This window comes from Musca domestica, unplaced genomic scaffold (genome assembly GCF_030504385.1).
Source record: "Musca domestica strain aabys unplaced genomic scaffold, Musca_domestica.polishedcontigs.V.1.1 2, whole genome shotgun sequence".
In the NCBI taxonomy this organism is placed as follows: Eukaryota; Metazoa; Arthropoda; class Insecta; order Diptera; family Muscidae; genus Musca; species Musca domestica.
This window is the reverse complement of record NW_026712249.1, coordinates 1061102-1083864: the sequence shown is the minus strand read 5'-3', so window position 1 is coordinate 1083864 and position 22763 is coordinate 1061102. Positions and strand designations below refer to the sequence as shown.

At 35.1% G+C, this 22763-nt stretch overlaps 1 protein-coding gene across 1 annotated transcript; it reads left to right on the top strand.

The window, feature by feature from the left end:
- The first annotated feature begins 17394 nt into the window (after positions 1–17394).
- On the top strand, positions 17395–19583 carry LOC131802103 (uncharacterized). The gene is made up of 3 exons (XM_059121478.1): positions 17395–17628; positions 17691–17766; positions 17823–19583. The coding sequence occupies exons 1-3, from the start codon at positions 17435–17437 to the stop codon at positions 19428–19430; spliced, it is 1878 nt and encodes a 625-aa protein (XP_058977461.1). The 5' UTR covers positions 17395–17434; the 3' UTR covers positions 19431–19583.
- The last annotated feature ends 3180 nt before the right edge of the window (positions 19584–22763 follow it).

Below are 22763 nucleotides of genomic sequence, written 5' to 3'. Positions count from 1 at the left end.
GACTTTCAAACAGCTGACTTTAAAAGCTCGCCAGCAAAAAAGGGTTGCCACCCGTATTGATATTAAACATTTTTTTTTCTAATATGGGTATCTACATTTAGGAAATCATTTAAATTTCTAAATATGAAACCAAAAAAAAATGACTTTATGCCAAAAAATCATGCTTTTTACCCATAGTGCATTGTTAAAAATGAAACCATCTTTCGAAATTGAGGACTAAAATTTGACTATAACTTAACTCGACTTTAACATTAATAAATAGATGAGTCCAACGAATACATTCGCCGTATATTTCCTGCTTCAATAAGAAGTCTTTACCAAGGTATTATTTTTTTAAATTTATATGTGTTACACTTTTAAATATATCCTCAGTTTTATGGTTCCAGATGGTATGCATCATTGTCATGGTCAAAATGTTGTCACATCGAAACAACGGTATCTTTCTACGAAATTGGTTTCAACTTATTCAGAGTCGATCAAAACTTCAAAACATAGCTAAATAAATTTCGATATAACCCCATATATCTGGACCCACCTATGTGAGGATCTCGTCACAATTGTGTTTCGGTTCAACTATAATTAGGCATTTAGAGTGTGTTTAGTACTATACATGTCCTAGCGAAAAATGTCCTACATTTAGACCAAACATTGCAAAATTTTACACTGGTTACAAATAATTTTTATTAGTAAACTGCATCGGCCCACAAAAGATCGGCTTTTTAAACAATCCAAAAATTTCAGGAAGTTTGAAATGATATTCGAAGTACCTTAAATCTTCGCTTATTCATTATTTACACCATAATGGAATCCACAATGATCCTCATATGTATAATGTCTCCCCTCTCTCTCTCTCTTCAAACAATTCATAGCGGGTTGAACGTTTGTAGATCGAAATATTTTTATTTAACATAAATTAGATAAACTGCACTGGTGATATTGGCAAAGACATAAAACTATAAAAACTGGACAAACCTATTAATGTTTCGATCAGGCAATAGATGGCCGACAACATGGCACAAATGCGTTAGAAGAGGTTAAAAGTATCAGTCGGTTTTGCCGACAGATATATATCCTCAGCTAATGTTGGATTATTTAAATATATTTTGACTTCTGTTATGATTATTCAAATTTTTTAACCCTCTATGAAGTAGGCCAATGCGAAATCATAAAATCTTATACATCTCAGGTTTCTGATTGAGAGAAATATTTAATTTTAATTTAATTTATTAAAATTCGCAAGTGGTGAAAATTGTTACCCTTTGTGGGTGAGGTACCAGAAGGAGTTCGCACAACATCTTCACAACAGATCTTGTATTAGCAAAAATGTTTGTATGTGTAAAATCTGAAGAGAGTTGGATGCTTATTCCGCTTTCTTTAAGCGTTTTGTTCTTTTTAATTCTTCAAACCCCATGAGGGGGAGGTATCAGACGAAATGGTCCGATATCTACCAACTTTATAACAAATCTTGTATTGATGGGAATATTGGGATTTACCAATTCTGAAAGAAATGGCATGTTGATTTCGCGTTATATGAGCTCCATGGATATTCAAAAATTTGATCATTTGTGGGGGAGGTACTAGAAGGAGGAGACCAATATATTCCATCTTCACACCAGACCTTGGGATAATATAAATATTAGGATGTGTGAAATTTGAAGACAATCGGACCCTTACATCACATTTTGTCGGGGAGGTGTTTAATGGAGTGCAACGATATTGTCCATTTTGTCACATGACCAATCACTAATACTAACAGCAGGATTTTTGGAGTTGGAACCAAATCGGATTATAATTTTTCTTTTTGTGCAGTAAAATTTTTTTTTTTTTTATTTTTGAAAATTGGACCTTTTTAGAAAGATGTATCAGAAGGAGTGGACCGATATTTCGTACCTCCAAACTCGATCTACGTTTGATAATAATGTTACGATTTTCCAAGTTTTTATCAAATCCAATACTCCCTTCAAGAGTTATCGTGCGTACCAGCCAGCCAGACAGACGAAGGGACGGACATCGCTAGATCGACTCCATATGTCCTGAAACGGATTAGGTCCAAAGAGACCTAGGGTCTAAAACTTTTATTTCGATGAGGCACGTTTTAGCCGTGTCAAATGATATATACCCTCTATAGCCATATGGATGAGGGTATAATAATTTCAAAAATATGTTGTTCCGAAATCTATTGAATCAAACCTACAACGAAATGTCCCATCTTTTGGTCTTATGTCTCCCTTAATGGACATTTTGGTCGTTCCTGCCATGTGCTACCCTTCATATGTCTACGGGGCTAGAAGTCTAGGTACGTCTTTCGGTTTAGATTTTAGATCGCATTATTTGCATGAAATCATTTTATCACTTTCTCTACGATCTAACTCACAAAGGCCACAATTCGAAAACCTTCTGCCTTTGAATATGGTCCATTAAATAGTTCTATGAAATTATGGCCAATTTCTTTACTGGTTCACTTTTTTTTGTTTACTTCCCCAAAAATCGTAAAAAAATCATGCATTCCTTACCAAAACTTCTTCTGATTCTGCTGTTCTTTTTCCTGAATCGCAAAAGAACTCTTAATGTCATAGACAAATTCCCAACTCAATTAAAAAATTAAGGATAAAAATAACATGCAGTATAAAATTCATAGTTCATTTAACTATTTCCTCGAATCACAGGCCTCGTCACTTGCCAAGTGAACACAAACTCTAAATTGCGCAAATGGCTATATAATGGGACAAAAAGCTTGAAGTTCCTCTGGTCTACAGAATGAATGACCTTGATTCGTAACTTAATAAAAATAATCTCCTTTGTCGCTTTCAGTTTTTCAGTTGAATTGTGGCTCTCCCATATCCCGCCTGGTATTAAAAAATACCTAATGAATCTTTTTTATAAAAGAGTATTTCCCTTCAGATTACATCTTCTCGGCAAAACTTCGAAGTGGTAAAACAAGACAGTTCATAAAAGAATTTCGGGTGTAACATCACACACACACACATCTCACTTTTTCATAAATAACTAAATTTAAATATCCAATCGAAAGCAGCTCGTTGACACCAATAACATGATTATTATGTCCAAAGTGTGTTTGTTTTCTTAATGTCTTGCTGCACCAATCGGAAAAATGTTTTTTTTTTTTTTGCTTTTATAAATTTCCAATTACCAAAATCTATTAATTACACATCGCAACAATTAATCAATCTTTTTTGGCAGCCAAAACGAATCATTATTTATTCGGTTGGTGTTTGGTGTTGGGGCTACGATCTGTCACCTAGATTATTTTAACTGCTACCGGTTTGAATACATTTTGCCAATGGCCACAATCGATTGAAGTTGTCTCCCAGCGCGTGACACCGGAGGTCACTGCAAACAGAAACACTCAGCATGTGTCCGGAGTCTGCTCTTTATCAAAATGAAACCTTCCAGCGTCCATGGACATGTTTGATGTCCAATCAAAATAATGCTGGCCAAGCTTTAAATTGCAATTTTGGAATAAATGGCAAACGTTTTTGGCTTGCTTCAAACACAATCGATATTGTTCAAAATAGTTGTTATATAACTCGCATGAAAAGAATAGTACAAATATATATATATATATATATATATATATATATATATATATATATTTGTACTATTCTTTTCATGCGAGTTATATAACAACTATTTTGAACAATATCGATTGTGTTTGAAGCAAGCCAAAAACGTTTGCCATTTATATATATATATATATATATATATATATATATATATATATATATATATATATATATATATATATATATATATATATGTATAAACACTTCAAATGTACCAAGACCAGTCTAAAAGTCCAATAAATTGTGAAAACATATAGAAAATTTAATATTTTTATATTCGACAGTATTCATATGGCAATCTGGTTAAAGAATGTTTAAACCCTCATTAATGTCGTTGGTAGAAAATAAGCTTTGGGCCCCTATTAAAGGCTTCCCAAATGCATATTTTGCCTAAAAATCGAAATCATATTTGACTTTGTCTTATAAAAATATCATGACCATAAAAATTAATATTTTCTCCAAACAAAAGGAGGCTATAAATGACTGTAGGATAATCACTCTTGTTTTCTTGTCACGCAAAGCATGTCATTGGTTGGTCATAACAGTATCTAGAAAAAAGCATTTGGCGTAGAACCCATATATCTATGTGGGCATTGATTTGGTTCTGCATACTTGGCCTATTACCGCCGTCCAATTTACAAATCATGTTTCCAAAATTTCATTACTCTCATACATACACACACACACACACCTTGTCCATACAAACTCTGACAACAAGTTTCACTCTTTATTTTTGTGTTTTGACATTTAATTATATACATACGTACATATTATGCAATATATTTTTTAATAGCGAACCAGTTTGAGTACCAAAAATAAAAAAAATAAATAAATAAAATACCAAAAATGTACGAGGGGGGAATATCTTATTTCGTACAAACAAAAAACCAACCAACCAACAAACGGGCAAACAGATCTTGCTATGCGAAAACAATTTGGGCCGGCTACACTGGCCGAAATAGGTTGGGCTGGCCTGTTTCTAAGCCGAACAGTGGGGCAATCATTTGGCTGCACAACATTAAGAAAGTCCGTTGCCGAAGCAATAATCAGCTACAGATACAGTTGTGAGGAGCATCGTCGCATCCATCTACGAACAAAGTCATCAAATGTTGCCAAAGACCATCGAATCTCTGCTCTGCTCTGCAACGAGCAAAAGCATTGCAAACTCTTAGTCTGCGAGATGGATGATGTTTTTTTCGGATGAATGGCAGAAATACCCGCATTCATCAGTTGAAAACATTCACTGAATCCCACACACACACCTAGTTCATCGTATGTGTGTGTGTGTGTGTGTTGGTGCGTTTCGCGTAAGTGTGTATGCGCCCATAAACAAAAGTGGGTCAATATCACGGTCATTCACACTCAGCGCCAATCATTGATACATAATTGCATATACTTGTTGTTGTTGCTGCTGCTACCACCTCTGCCGCCACCGTTTCGGTTTTCTTCTATTTATTGTAAACACATTTCTCCCCCGTCCACCACAATCCGCAGATGCTTGTCATTTTGGCCATTTTTATGTGCAATTCGTTTCTATTTTAAATCAGATAATCAAACGCAGGAAAAAAGCTCAGCCACACCATCGCAGCGGATTGGTGCTAATAACAATGATAATTAACGCAAATACTGACTGGCTTTCCTCCAACGCCGAACAATGTAACAGCCATTACTCCATCACCGATTCGTGCATTCATCAATCCAATCATGCCATTATCATTCATCCATCAGTTGGGCAAAATCATCCATTAATGTGAACACAACAAAAAAAACATCCACAACATCAGCATCAACATCAACAACAGCAAAAGCAACGACTACAACAAGAACGAAAGAAACATCCATTCATTCCAACGACCCACCATCAGATCCACCTGAAGATATGGATGAATGTATGCTGATGATGGTACGCTTGCTTGTTCGTTCGTTGGTTGGTTGGTTGGTTGGCTGGTTGGCTGGCTGGTTCGCTCGTCTGTTTGTTTGTTCGTTCGTTCACAGCGCAGTGCCGCAACCATAATTATGAGTATTTGCAAGACACCAGGCATCGCATCGACCTTTGGCTCAAAACAATGCCCAGGCTTAAACAATAACAATTTTAAGTATTACATATGAATGCATAATGTGCATACGCAGCAACGTACAAACATAATCTATGTATGTGCACTTACATGTATACGTACACACACACAAACACACACGAATTACAGTGTTTGCGTTGATTCAAGTTTATGCATAAATTTACGTTTGTTTTACATTTAATTATCTAAAGATGTCGATGGTGATGATGGTGGTGGTGGTGCTGCTGTTCTTCCACGCCTCACCATTTTCAATTTATTTAATGTAGCTACATTTTTATGACCCGGCAAGTGCGGGGACGATCACGATGAGGTAGTATACAATAAGAATAAATAATTAAAAAAGAATCTGTTGCTTTATTTAATTATTAAAAATAATTCTAAAAACTAAAATGACCACTCGAGGCATACACTTTACGAAATTGACATTTTCAGTAGTGAAATATGATAATGTGATACGATAATTTTTAATACCCTCCACCATATATAGTATACCTAACACCTCGAAATATAATTTTTAGACCATGCTAGATTATATGCAGGGTGAGGTAAAAAAAACTGCAACAAAGTTAAACGCCATAATTTTTACATTTTTTTTTTAATTTTATTGAATGAAAGAAAAAAATGTCGGAAATAGCATCAAATTTTAGAATAAGTTTAGATTTGTTCGAATTGGTCACTTTTGGCACGAATTATGGCCTTCAAACGGCCAATAAAACCGCAACACGCTGCTCGAATGTTGATCTGCGGTATTTTGGTCTATTCCCAGCGAAGCGCTTGACACTTTGAGATTTTTTAGTGCCAACCTGGCTTTCCAAAATATTCCAGACACAATAGTCCAACGGATTGGCATCGGGGATTTTGGTGGTTATTGTGCGCTGGAAATGAAGCGGGGAACCTCATTTTGTAACCATTCTTGGGTGCCGCGTGCTGATTGCGATGGCGCTGAGTCCTGTTGGAATGTCCAGGGTCTGCGACCAAAATATTTGCGTGCCCAAGGCTTTAATACACCCTCCAGAGTATATTCGCGATAATATTCGACATTTATGTCACGGTCGATTAATACGAGCGAAGATCGACTTTCGGCTGTTATGGCGGCCCACGCCATCACCATGGCCGGCGTTTGAGATCTGGTGGCCAACCGAAGGTGCACATTTTATTTACTAATAGGTATATGATTAATTATTTGCAAATGGAAATGCCATTGATAGCAATTTAAAGTTAAGCAAAGTAACGCTATAAATAAATAATTAAGAAACACTATATACGCACACGATATAAACATGCTGAGTGACCACATATCGCTCATTTCCTCCTATTCCTATGAATTAAACATAAATCGTCTTAAAAGCACACAACGCTTGCAATTCATTGAATTTTATTACTGAAATGCGTGCTCTTTTAAGAAATTTCATTACGTGATTCCTTCATTTTATGATCATTTTAATTGAAGCTTATTTTTGGCTCGATAGGTACGTAAAAGGGCAGAATTTTTTCGCTTGACTTGCATGACATGTGGTCTCAAGATGGTGGTGCCACATGCCACACAGCAAACGGTTCTAACCCTGATTGCGTTTTACTTTTTTAGAATTTTATCACAAATAATTGTAAAGAATATTTTGACTCGTTCAATGAGAGCTCTTAACCATAATTGGAAAGAATGACAAAAAAGACCACTTTGGTGACTTGCTTGGAGGTTAAAATACTCGAGTTGTTACCAGTAGTATTGCCGAGAACACTATATACCTATAATGCTAGGACTCCAAGGATTTTTTAAGCAAACATTTCAAATTCAACAGTTCGCCAACAGAATTTAGTAACTTGGAGCACTTAAAGTGCTCAAATTTCTACGGAACCTAGCCTTATCTCATCACACCTAAACACAACCCTGGGAAATAAATTACATAAAGTTGGTTCATACACCTAATTAAATACACAAACCACAATTGTCAATTTACAAGTTTGTTAAAACTTCTTTCGGATGACAAACAATGCCTCAAAATGTTTTGGGGTTTTTTGGGGGCGAATTCATCGACAATGAACATTTCCCGAAATACTCTTAAATAAATTGCATTCAGTGATCTCAGTGCTGATGAATCTTTGTCTTCCAACTAAATATGTACATACCTACCCACATACCATGTATGTATATGGATGCCTGAGAAGCTAAGCTTCTGGTAATTCAATGGAAGAAAAAATGCTGTTCACCTTTTAACGCCAACTCAGAGTGCACACAGACGGACACTCGCAGCTACACTCATCGCTCGAATACAAGCAAACAACAGTCATTCGCAGCCATTCCCGGTATTCGAGAAGCAAACACACAAAAGAACAACAAGAATACCAACAGCAACAGGCTTAAACCACCAACAATAGCAACAATGCTACCGCCAGCCGGCAATTCAAGTTGAAACAACGCTGAATGTTGCTAACCACGCCAGTCATAACCACACCGCCACCTCCATTACCACACCACTGGCATTATCTCCATCGGCAATCCATTCCCCACTCCACTCCACGCTATGCCAACCCAAACCAAACCAAGCCGTGCAATTCGAATGAAAATAGTTGTCGCATTAAAAAAATGCAAATGCCAAACGGTGCGAGATTCTGTCGTTCGTTGTTGTTTCATACAGGCTTAGTCAACAACGACAACGGCAACAGCGACGGCAACACCAGCAACAACAACACCCACCAAATATGAAACAACCAGAACAACATTGTATGTTTGAGAGTGTGATTGACATGAATACCGACCAACCGACCGGCTGACTGACTGGCTGTCTGGCTGGTTGAATGAATGCTCTTGCTCTTGTAGAATAATAGCTCAAATATAAGCCGCTAGCGACCACCAACCAGTCATATGAGGCCATCAGAAATGCCATTCGCTGCATAGCTCAGCGGTGACAGCTGTAAACGCTGCCGCTGCTTTTAAATCGAAACGGATTGCTTCCTTTAGAAGAAATTGCGGAAGTTCCGCGCTCAAACCGATACATTTACAACAAAATCAAATTAACAAGAAGCATTCTATCCGCCTTTTAACGGATTTCGTCTAGCGACTGCTTGGAGGTGTGGCACTGTTGTGTCATTCGACTCGGTTCAATGTATGATACCCATGTTCGTTCGTCTGTCATTACAACTCAACGAACTCGATCGACTCCATTCGCTGTCAGTTTGAGTTAATTTGTTGTTCGTTTCTAATTCTCGATATGTTTTTGAACTGCGTACGTATTGTCAAAATACGGAAATTACTTGAAATGGTGGTACGTGGAAGTCTAGTTGTATAGGCAGTAATACATATGTATACCGAAAAAAAAACATTACCAAATAACGGGTTTTATAAGTACATTACTAACCCCATATATAAGCCGGGTAAAGTCACAAGTAGAATGGTGGTCAGAGATACATTTCTTGTGTCGCCATTACTCATTGTAAGGTAATCGTTCATTATTTTTAAGACTACTGGTAATGCACATGGCATGTAGTTGTCATTACTGACAGTGTTGAAAGTGGTCAAATTTGCCTAACAAATTTTACCAGGTATTGGGACAGGTCCATTAACTTCCTCATTACATTTGTAAAAAATGTTTCTCAAATCCTACAAAGTACTAATTCGAAGTGGAATTAGCAATGTCCTTTCATTCGGTCTCTTACATTCACATTATCTTTCGAATGAATTAAAATAAGGGGTGGGGGGTGGGGGTGGCAAAGTTGTTGGTCCTGGTTGATGTTTTCATATTTGAAACATCAATGTGACGTTTGGTATTTATAGCTCTTAACCCTTCTTAAGCCGTGTTATATCCTTTATGACCAGACCTCCCGATATTTGGTATTTTGACCTTGCCTAATCCACGGGAAATAAATAATGTTTAAATATAGACGATTTGGTAATACGTTATTCGCTGTTTTGAAGGTATATGGGCCTATCTGATTTCGAATACAACACCTTGCCAAAAAAAGTTATGTCCACTTTTCGGTATTAGGAAGCCTTTATTCACATTTTCCAACCAATCACACCTTGATTTACTGTTCAAACTGGAACTCGATCTATATTCCTGATATTCCCATGAAGCATTTATCGGAGACCCCATAAATAATATAATTTCATAACCATGTATTGATATTGTTCTTGGGATGTATGTTATTGAAAATGAGATATATCGATGGAATACATAATGGTACCTCCTGGTTCCCCTCTAAATCAGTTGTAATTTGGCATTTTAGTATATCTGCCCACTTTGAAGCCGAAAAAATATTCCTCTCAAAAACATTTAAAGTAGATCGCCTTTTTGTTATAGCCCCTACGTAACAATGCCTCCAGAATTTTGATATTTTGGCCCCGATTTCCAACCAAGTCAGCTATGTTCTTAAAAAAGCCCCCATTATTATTATTCTTCTTATTATTATTAATATATTTTTTTAAGAATTGCCGATTTGGTCACAAGCCAAGTTTTCACAGGGTATAATGTCTAAAATGTTCGGTCTGTCGTTTCTACTTCTTTTCATTCGATTTTGTACTAAATTTATATAAAGTCAAAATTTAAATGGACCCCTTCCCCTCTACATTACTCACAACTTAATAAAATGTCGAGAGTTGTGTAGGATATTATTTAGTCGGACTCACCCAACTTTTTCTTCACTATTTCTAATGAGAGAGTTGAGATGAATTTTTTAGAGATCTTCTCGTTCTGATTTTTGTAAATTAACTGCAGCTCATTTATTCACTTGTCGTATTATCCAAAAACAATTTGGTTTGGCTATACCCAACACCCATAGGCAAATAATAATTAGGTCAATCACACCTGTGATGTGTTTTGGCATCAATGGGATATTAGCTGGAGCCAAAGATGCGCTTGCACGGTGTGTGCGCCACTTTACGCAATTTAATTCGGTTTCTCGTTGTTTGAATATGAAATTGGCAAGACATTTGTGTGAGGATATTCAATTTGATGGCTGAGTATAGATTATATATATATATATATATATATATATATATATATATATATATATATATATATATATATATATATATATATATATACATATATATATATATATATATATATATATATATATATATATATATATATATATATATATATATATATATATATATATATATATATATATATACATATATATATATATATACATATATATATATATATATATATGTGTGTGTGTGTGTGTGTATGGATGAGTTTAATAATAAGATTTAAAGTGGTATTTGTTTGGTGGCATTAAATATGTTACTCCCTACACCGGAGTCATTCCACCGATCGTTTTGCTTTGCTCGAAGCCCCGATTTTCCCTTGAGGGTATAACAAATTTGGAAGGCACAAAATTAATGCAGATAAATAATATCTGCATAATATAATAAAAATAAAGTCTAAAAAAAGTTTAAAATAGCTTCGCCCATTCCTTTGGAAAATGTACGTACGCTCTAAAAAAATATATACTTGTACCAAATTTAACACATTTCAATAACAACCTGCATCATACAATCCCATAGAAATCTTAAATCTAGAAATCGAATCTAAATTGTGCCAAATTTAGTACCATATAGCGCAGATAAGTACGAATTTCCAAAGCTTCTTATATACCCCAATCCTACACTCCACTGTAATAACAATGCCAAAGTTCAGCATCCCGTCCTTATCGGTTCGTCTAAATACAAATTGTAATTTCCAAAACTCCCTACATAACCCAATTCTACACTCCGCCAGTAATTTTAAGTTCAAATTTCACGATTTCAACTCCATCTGTTCCTCTAAACTCAAACCGTTTAGTACTTTTCGTACATATAAGTACCAATTTGGAAAACGACTCAATATCCCAGTCCGCCAGTAATTTTAATTTTAAATTTCAGGAACAACCCTACTCCTCAACATGGATTCCCATTCGAGATTTTAGTTTTTAGCTCCAACCGTAACCAAATGTAGTAATTTTTAGTACTTTTATAGTGAGAATTTGTAAAAATCCTTTAGAACGTATATCGTACCCCCCACTAGTGACCCTTATTTCAAATTTAAGGTTTCTAGCTCTACTGCTTCCTCAAGCACAAAGGGTACCATATTTAGTACCTCTTAATACTTTTCGTACCGTTCTAGTACGAATTTCCAAAAACCCAGCCTTATCAGACCCCTCCGGACCAAGAGCGACCCTCAACCAAAATGTCAAGTCAGTCAGGCAATTACTTTACATTTTTTATTAATATAGATGAACTCAATGTAAATGACACATATTACTTAGAATGCCTGAAATACCATCAGTTTGATAAATAGTCAATTCAATTCCAATTCAAATTTTGTTAACGTTTTCCAATGCATGCGCCATTTAAATTTTCCTTCCGATTTAACATATATACTACAATGTTTAGTTGCAGACAATTATGTCCCTTTTGTGTAGTTGAAATGTTCCTCAAACAGAACGACAAACTCGATTTTCACCATTCCATTGTAGGGAGCACAAAAAGAAGTGTTATGTGACTTAATAGAAAACAAACGCACATTTACGTTTACATATACATATGTATATTTATAGACATTTGTGTGCGTAGCTCCTAATCGATCTGTACGTGGATGTTTTACGTAAAACAAATTAATGGAATGTCTAGTTGTTGGTCGCGGTGTACATTCATCGGTGTGCACCGACAGCCTGCCCCGAAATGTGGACGTTGTTCCTGTTGGTGTTGTTTTAATGGATCTGCTCATAGCAGCAGTTATTATTGGCATAGCTGACGCTGGCGCAGCCGTAGCGTTGTTGCTGCCGAAGCTGAGTGCTTTGGAGTTCAACTCTTGCATAACAATTGACAGTGATAAAGTTGTTTGTGTTTTTGTAATGAAACAATAACGATTTGTTTATTTTGAATTTGTTTTTTTTTTTAATTTTTTTTTTGTTTTGTTTTTAATGTTATGTCGATCGTTCATACACCCAAACATACATTCGTTCATATTTTTGTATGACATCGATAGAGTTTCTTTGTGTTATGGGCACGTCTTTGTATGTATTCCAATGGAATTTAATAAATATCGACGTAACCGTCATGACAGTAATGACAGGCCAAACGCCACCCCCTCAGATATGAAATTCAGTTCCTTTTCGATTGGTTTGTCGTCAGTGATAGTGTCAAAACAATCAATCACCAACGTCATCATAACCAGTGGTGTGCCGTAAAGTGGGTTTAAAAAGACACAAAAACTGGCGGGGGTGGGGGCTGTGGAAGCTGTGGTCTCCATTGTCGATGAATTTTTCTTTCTTACAAAAAGTACCGAATGACAATTGCCCCATTGTACGGCCTATTCATTTTTAAAATAGTTTTCATTGAACATTAAGTGGCCATTTAACGACAATGATTGATTTCTGTTTTTTGTCTGTATGAGGGGCAAACATATGTATATGGAGGTGATTCCATGCTATCAAAGGGAGAATACCTGTCAGCGGATTGAATGCTGTCGATTTAACCTTGGAAATTGTGCAATGTTTCCTTTCTATGCGTCCCAGTGAAAAAATAAAAAGTACAAAAAAATGTTGACTTAAACATGGCATTCTTTTTAGCAGAAATTATGAATTGCATCTATGGCCGTATTCCAGTACATTGTATTATATGAATAATACTTCAAAACCTATTCGAAAAACCTTATCATCCCTCCCACAGATGTTGCATATTTTCAGAATGCAATAAATCTCAGATTTCAATCCTCAAAAATCAAATGTAACCTAGAAATTATTTGTAAACTTAACTAAAAAACACCTAACCACATTTATACGCCATAATAATTTAGAGTGGAAAGGGTCAAAATATCGGATTGCCTTCGAACCATTGATATAATGGAATTGACTTATTTTAGGTTGTATTACATCTTCAGCCCTATAATTATACAGATCCATTTATATCACATCGAAATAATGGTTTTTAGACCTAGATCTCTTTGGACAACGTTCGTAGGAAGTATCTGATTTGCTACAAACTTTGCACACTGTGATATTTTTGCCATTCTTCGATCGAGGTCGTATGTGGACAATATGGATCTACTTCTTCTGGCAACCCCGCCACAAAATTCAAATCTTCAAAACAAACTATTAAAACATCACACATGCTAAGATTTATATCAGACAGGTGAACATCGACAATATCGGTCAACCACCTTTGATACCACCCCACACAAAAGGTTTACATTTTGAATATTCATACTGCCCATATAATGCGATATACTTTTTTGATTTAATCACATCCCATATTAAATACATTTCAATATTTATATTACCATTTGAGTGCAAATTGGATAACCAGACAATAGAAGATCTGGCATACCAAATGGGGCCTTTCCTGGTAGCCAATACAAAAAATCATATATTTTAACGGGTACCCTTTGCATTTGTGTACGAAAAGTTCTAAAAATATACTACATTTGGTACCATGGCGTATCATGTGAACCGTTAGAGCTAAAACCTTAAAATTTGGAATGGTAATCAAGGTTGAGGTGTAGAGTCGATGCAAATAGGTAGTTTTGAAAGTTTGTGCTCATTTATAGGAAAAGTTTTAAACGGTACTTAGTTTAGTACAATTTAATTTGAACTAACGGATGAAACTGAATCCTGAATCTTGAAATTTTAAGTTAACATTATTGGCGGAGCGTAGGATTGGTATATGGAGGTAGTTTTCGAAATTTGTACTTATGTGCACGAAAAGTACTAAGTGATACTAAATTTAGTACAATTTCGATTTGGGTGAACCCACGGGGCTGGACCTGAAATTTGGAAATAAGTTTACTAAGTTTACTAAATAGGACTGAGGAGATGTAGGTAGTTTTGGAAATTTATACTTTGTGCTCTAAATGGTACTAAATTGTGTACATTTTAAATTTTGGGAGGACCTATAGAATTGGAATCCTTGGAATAAATTGGAATATTGAAATTAGAAATAAGATTACTGTCAGAGAGTTGGTTTGGGGAGCTTTGGAAATTCGTACTTTTGTGTACTAAACAGTAAATTCAGTACAACGGATTGGTCTGGAAATTTAAAATGGGGCATTAGGATCACTTTTTGTTCGAATCGGAAGATACATGGGGAAGGAATAGAGCTGGAAACCTGAAATTTGGTGGGAGAGTCCTTGATGTTGTGTAACATAGGCAAACAAAGGGGTTTTTCGAAATTCTAATAAATAGTGTACCAAAAGTACTAAGATTCAGTACAACGGATTGGTCTGGAAATTTAAAATGGGGCATTAGGATCACTTTTTGTTCGAATCGGAAGATACATGGGGAAGGAATAGAGCTGGAAACCTGAAATTTGGTGGGAGAGTCCTTGATGTTGTGTAACATAGGCAAACAAAGGGGTTTTTCGAAATTCTAATAAATAGTGTACCAAAAGTACTAAGATTCTCTCAATTTGGTGATTTTGGAAATGATTTGAGTAAACGGAAGAAGATGGTCATTTTAAATTTTGGTATTGGGGTCCCTGGGGTTGTACGAAAAATACTAAATGGTACTAAATTTGGTATAGGGTGAAGGGAAATTTTATATTGTCATAACTGTAGGTATCTTCAAAATGAAAGATTTTAAAGCAATTTTGGTTTAAAGGATAAACATGTTCCTGCTGTTCTTTTTGAAAAACTTTGAAAGTTTGAAAATTTAGTACGATGTATGGAGTTTGGAGTAAAAAAATTGTCAAACTGAACAAATTGTGAATACTAAAAAGGTTAAGCACGAATTGTTGAAGTAAATCTTAATTTTTCGCTGACGAAGTAGCGGGCACATGCTAGTAATAAATAAATAGTCAGTGATATATAGACAAAGGAATATTGGACTATAACTCTGGGTCGCACACAATTCATATATTTCATTTGCTGGAGATATGTATCTATGGCAAACCGACAAATACTTCACAAAGAATATCATTTTCACACTTTATAGCGTATCAGACAAGCAAAGCAAAATACCGGATCAAATGGTGTATTCGACGTCAAGTGCATGGCTTCAGCTTGAATGTGAACGATACTTTTCTGGCCTTGGTAGTGCAACGAAGTCACTCCGCTGTCATCCTCTTCTAAATTACACAATTTGGAATTTCCAATGTTGACATTCGATACGGTGGTTCTGTAAATAATTCTGTTATGTACCTTGGACAAAGGATATGCAACATCTTGACTTTTTTTCATTTTATTTTTATTTTTTTTTTTATTATTCAACGATTTTTTTTAAAATTCGTCAGATGGCTCCATTGACATGTTGTGCGGCATACAAATGCGTAAACATAACGTTTTTATTTGTCTTGTTTTATTTTGCTGTTGTTGTTTTGATGCCAACTATCAAATAAATGCCTTCACATGCACGCTGTACGTATGTATGTAAGTATGTGTAAAGACAAAGAGCTTTTGTACATTATGTATGGGCTTGCACCTTTCTTTGTCATAACTCAAGAGTTCATGTAACGCTTAAAGAGGCACATGAATAAAGACATTCCGTTTTATGGCCACTCCTGTTATCGAATCGCTCAGTACTCGGCACTCGACAGGTAAGCCTTTGCGTTGCCGATACATCCACACACACACACACATACACACACACGCATACATGTACATACTATGTATGTAAATGTGATTGGCTCTGTATGTTGGGAGATTGTTTTGTTATTTCATTTATTATTTTTTATTATTAACAAAAAAAAGTAAATTATTTTTGCAGCACATGTAGATACATAAATACTCAACACACGCTTGTGTGAATGTAAATAATTACATGAACATACAAACTTACGTACGTACGTAACCCACAAAACATATGCAAAGTATGTGCGTCGGTTTGTTCATTGCAAACAACATGGATGTGAGTGAGTGAGTGAGTGAGTGAATGTGCAGTTTCGCGGTATTTTATGCAAATATTTCTTTGTTTGTCAGCCAGCCAGTCAGCAAGCCATCCAGCCTGGCAGGCAGGCAACTTAAGAAAATTACTTCGATCAACGCTCTTAATCGAAGTGCTCAAAAATCACATTCGACTTAAGGTGACCGAAGGGTCATGCCTTATCATCCAGGCATTGAGTGACTGGCACAAGTCAATCCAATAAAATTTTAAAATAAAATACGCCCCCCACCACCAAACCGGACTTCCAGCAGCAACCAAACGATGCGCACATTTGATTAAACCACACAAGCATCCACGAAGTGCAGAGATGGTCCGAATAGGAAAATTTTAGGTTTTCGACTGTAACAAAGTTGTAAACGTCGAAAACGTCATAAAGCTGTATAAAAAGTATGAAATGTATTTAACGTCATAAACCTGAAAAATGCTGTGTTATAATCATTATTATGGTCAATTTCTCAAGCTCTTGTTACTAAAAAGATTCAGTAAGTTTTTATACATAATTTACTTTGTTAAAAATAATTTATTTAAAATAATTGGAAAACTTTGAATTTGTATGAAATAAATTTCAAATGTATATTGCTGATAGTACCCACGATACTATATAATCACAACTTATATAATATGAATACATGTAAGATTCTCAAAATTTAGACTTTTATAAAATCTACTTTTTGTGATCTTGATGTTTTTTAAATAAAACATTTAAATTTAATTAAAGGAATCATAAAATATACAAAATACATAGCACGCCATCTACAAAATGTCGCGTATACTGCTTGATGTGTTTTTCATTGCATTTGTGCATGTTGACAAATTGAACTTACATATGTCAACCAAAAAACGCCAAAAACAAATTAGTTTGAGCGGGAGATAAAACTACTTTTCAACAATTACAAAAATATTATATATTTTAAAATGTTAAAAAGTCCGAGTGATGAACAACAACCAGAGGGGTTTGGACAAAGTTCTGGAGCAACCGGTGGTAGGCCCCTTCATCCATATTGGTACGGATATACAAAAATAAGTGAACGAGGAAAAGCTATTGCCCAGTGCAATAGGTGCAAGCAATTAATCCGCAACACGGCTATTAACAGAATGCAGTCACATCGGTAAGTACTCAATATTAATATTAACACAATGATTATTTATAAATGCGTTTTTGGATTTTTAGGAAAAAATGCAATGTTGAACAGATTGACGAGGACAACGAAAGTGATTTACTTGAAGCGGGCATATCCCAAAAAAATGTAAGCATGAATTCGTTTTCAATTTACATGTATTAAAATATCACTATTACTTTCAGTTGTCATGTACACAGACATCAAATACTCAAACTACTATTAAGGATTTTTTTCGTAAAATCAGCAAGAAAGACAAAGCTCAACTCGACATTCGTACTGCCAGATTTTTTTTTGCTTGTAACATTCCTTTTGTTGCAGCAGGTAATCAATTCTTCAAAGATTTTTGCAAAGGAATGCAACCATCGTACAAACCACCAAGCAGAAAAAGGATAGCTGGACCACTATTGGATGCAGTGCATAAGGAGCAAATCGATTTGAATGCGAAATTTTTAAAAGAAGGTACATATTCCGTACTTCTTATTGACGGATGGAAAAATTCAGCATCAAACACAAAAAATGTCGCAGCATTACTGCACAACTGTGATCACAGAATTTTTTTGGAATCTTACGACTTTTCATACATGAGAGAAACTTCAGAAAATCTCACTGAAATGGTGAAGAAAGCTGCCAGTTTAGCCAAAGATCGATACAAAGTTGAAGTTTTCGCTGTAGTCACAGATAATGCTGCCAATATGGTATCAATGGGCCGGAATGTTGGGCTGATTCATACAACGTGTAATGCCCACATCGGCAATTTGCTATCCAAAGATATCATCAAGAATTTTGGTATTCGTTTCGAGTTAAATTATCTTTGTGCGACTGGGAATAGCCAGAGGCGATCTACGCGGCTACAGTCTCAACAAAACGATGATGTATTCGGTATGTTGGAGGACGAAGTTACTGAAAACTCTTCAATACTTGGAAAAGTACATAAAATTCTTAATGAATTTAAAAAAGTACATATTGAAAGAAAGTTGTCAATGCTTGGAGGAACCAAAGCGAAGTTACCATGTGCAACAAGATGGTGCAGTGAGCGTGATGGACTTTTTTGGTTGATAAACAACATTTCCAAAATGAAGCAAATATCTGCAGAAACTAACACTGATGGAAAACCCTTGGTCAAATCCTATATAAGTGAGTTGCTCTATAAGGAGGACTTTATTCAATCCGTTAAGGAACTATTTGATCTTTTGAATCCTGTAGCTTTACTTATAAAAAACTGTCAAAAGTCTGAGTATTCTATAGCTGATGCAACAGAAGAATGGATAAAATTGCTTACTACGGCAAAACCAGAATTATATGAAGTGGCGGCAGAAAGATGTAGAATCAGTAAAGTCTTTAATAAATATAACCTCGCAGCAAATGTTTTGCATCCGCTATATAAGGGTGGAAGGCTGAACCCAGAGCAAATGCAAAAAGTTGAAGACTTTTTACTGGAAAATCTTGATGAACATGGATTACAATCATTTTCAGAATACAAAAATGCGGCAGGATTTTTTGCCTTACTTTTGGAAAAAACATCCAAACCTGGGCTATTCTGGGAATTGGCTGCAAATAGACACAAATCATTAGCGACATTTGCACAAAAATTGCTCATGATACCAGCTTCAACAGCTCAGCTGGAGGGTATTTTTTCAAATTGGACACATGTTCATACCGATTTGAGGAACAGATTAGACTCAGAACGTTCTAAGAAATTGTTAGAAGTTTATTTTTCTTTAAGAATAAATGAAACAAAAGACGTCTCGCAGTATATAGAGGATACTGATTCCAGCGAAAACGAAAATTAAACGAAACAAATTACAAAATAATTTGTAATAACAGTATGTACCTGCTTAGAGGCCTTTGATTTTAAATGTAATTTAAATGAATTATTTAAGTTTGTTATGTTTTTGTATTTCCTGTTTAATAAAACAAATATTTTAAAGAAAAACTGAATTGGATTTTAAGAGACAAATGTGTTTTTTATTTCTTTCCTATTTTTGTCAAAAACCTTGTTTTATCGGGTAGGTTTACGACTTTTCCGACGTATGTAATATACGTCGGAAATGTATGTCAGATACGTCATAATTTCCGACGGGCCATCTATGACGAAGTGTGTCAGTAGCCATAAATAACTAAGGGATAAAATACTATTTTTAAACGCTTGGCGAATATATTTGCAATTATCCTGCTTTAAGGTAGTCGGAAATCTTCCACTTACATATCCGTCGTGTTTGGCTTTGATCGATTCGTTCACACGGATAATTTGATCAACATGTAAATCGGATGTAATTCGCAACATGTCATTGTAATTCGAAAATTCCATTTGTAATTCGATACCTTACATCTGAAACTTGAATTATTTCATTTGTTATTAGAATACGTTTGTTCTTAATTCGAAATATTCAATTTTAAATACAAAACAAGAATATGACAAAAAGTATTTGTATTTGTCTTTATAGAAAACATCGAATTATAAAACAAATAAGTCGAATAACAAATGGAATGTTTCGAATAACAATTGAATTATTTGGAATTACAAACGAAATTTTATGAATCACAAACGAAAATTTTTCGAAATTCATATAAAATGTCACGAATTACGTACGAAAATGGTTTAGATGGTAACTGCATAACACTGCACTTTTGACTCGACTGTAATATTGCTTTCGCATTCGTCTAACGTTTTTGGTTTTCATTTCCTCTTTTGTATTGTATTAAGGATCATTTTGTTTACTCCTTAATACAGAGAAAATAATTTATGTCAACGTCAAATGGAATTTTCAAAAATAATTAATTTATTGCAAATTTGTTTTGTTTTTTTTTTTACATTTTTGGGCATTCAACTCCACACCTTTTTCAGATGTAATTCAAAATATTCCATTTATAATTACAATCATTGGAATTGTGATTCAAAAATTCCAATTGTAGATCGAATTATTTTAGTTGTAGTTCGAGAATTTCAATTGTAATTTCGAATTATTCCATTTACCCATTTATAATGGAACAATTCGAATTACAGTCGGAATAATTTCAATTACAAATAGAATAATTCGAATAACAACTGAACTAATTCAAATTACAAGTAGAATTCTCGGATTACAAATCACAAATGGATTGCGAATTAAATTAAAAATTGTTCGAATTACAACTGAAAAAGGTGTAGACATACACACAGCTGATAAAAGTTACGAACTTTTGCTGACAAAACTTTTCCTAGTAAGAATTCGCAAACTTTTGGATTATCGAACTGCATCCAGCAATAATTTGTACAAATTGTTGGATTATAGTACGCACCTATTATTTAAATTGTACAAACGCCTGCAACTAATGCACTCTCGATCCTACATAATCCAACAAGCGTACAAAAGCATATTGGCGAGAATTTTCCAGAAAAAGTTATTCGTGATGGAATTCAAGCGTGATAGTGTGATTTCTTTATATTTGACTGGAAAACGACAAGTGGCTATCGTTAGAGCACTCCATTATTCAAAACTTTTGTGTCTCGTACCATCGCTCGTTACCGTGATACTGGCAGCGTAGCCCGACGTCAAGGAAGTGGATGGAAGAAAACAGCAACATCAGCAGAAATGGTTCGAAAAGTAAAGAAGCGACTTAATCGAAACCCGCGTTGCAGTAGCCTCGTCGAAAAATAGCTCGTGAGCTGACCATATCGCAATATTCCATTCACCATTAAATTCCAAAAAGTGCAAGAGCTTACACCGCAACTGAAAGAAAATAGACTCAAAAGAGCTAAAGAGTTGCTTCGCTTGGCCGATAGTGGTAAACTGCTGAATTTGGTTTTCTCCGATGAGAAAACATTCGTTGTCCAGAATTCGTTGTAAACAAACAAAATGATCGTGTTTACTTGCCAAAGAGGTCAGCTGAAAATGTGCACTTACGGTTGGCCACCAGAACTCAAGCGCCGGCCATGCCAGCCGATGGTCGCTCTCCGCTCATATTAATCGACAGTGGCATCAGAATAAATGCCGAATATTATCGCGAAAATATTTTGGATTGTGTATTAAAGCCTTGGGCACGCATTTCATTTCCAGCGCACAATGACCACCAAAATCTACGGATATCAATTCGTTAGACTATTGTGTCTGGAGTATTTTGAAAAGCAAGGTTGGCACTAAAAAATACCAAAGCGGTGAACACCTCAAGCAAGCGCTTCGCCGGGAATGGGCCAAAATACCGCAGATCAACACTCGGGCAGAGTGTGACGGTTTCATTGGCCGTTTGAAGGCCATAATTCATGCCAAAGGTGACCAATTTGAAAAAATCTTAACCTATTCTAAAATATGGTGCTCCTTCCGACATTTTTAGCTTTCATTTAATGAAATTTAAAAAAAAATGTAAAAATTATAGCGTTTGACCTTTTGGCAGTTTTCTATCTCACCCTGTACATAATAATATTTTAACGGTATTAATAAGAGAACATATATAAAACAAGTGCCCATCTCCTGCTTGACACCACTAAATCGTACAAGAAGAAGCATTCCAATTCGAGTTTTGAACATTTCTGATGAGTAGCAATTGCTCAAAAAAAAAACAATATCGATTTCATTTGTTCGATGATAATTGTCTTTGAGAAATGCCTTTATTTATCACAGGGTTGGCAGTTTCTGCCAGTGTTTTTAGGACTCAATTTTAAATTTTAGTGGTTATGAAGCAACAAGAAACGTGAGCTGAGAGTGCCGTATTTAGCCAACTTTTTCTGTTCTGTCTGAGTACGCATTGAACAAAATTGAAATTTTGTGAAAAAAAAAATAAAATAAAAAACACTAATTGTTGCATGTTTAAGACTGGCTCCGGAGTCTTATAGTGTCAAAAAGATTTTAAACATGGAACAAAAATTAAGACATTCATGGATAATATATTTTAGAATTTTTAGGTGAAAAATATTTTTCTTCTATGAATCATGAATTCAGTTTTGCGAAAAGCCCCCAATATTGAAAGGACATAATTCAAGTAGTGAGTTTAAGTAAATCATTTTCCGCAGTCGGAGACAAATTGTAACATTTTTTGGTCAATGCGTCTAAGATATGCAAGTTTCGAAATCACCCTTATATGGGCGATATACTAAACAGTGCATCCGTATTGAAAACATTTCGCATGAAGGGGTTCTAAAGTACTTA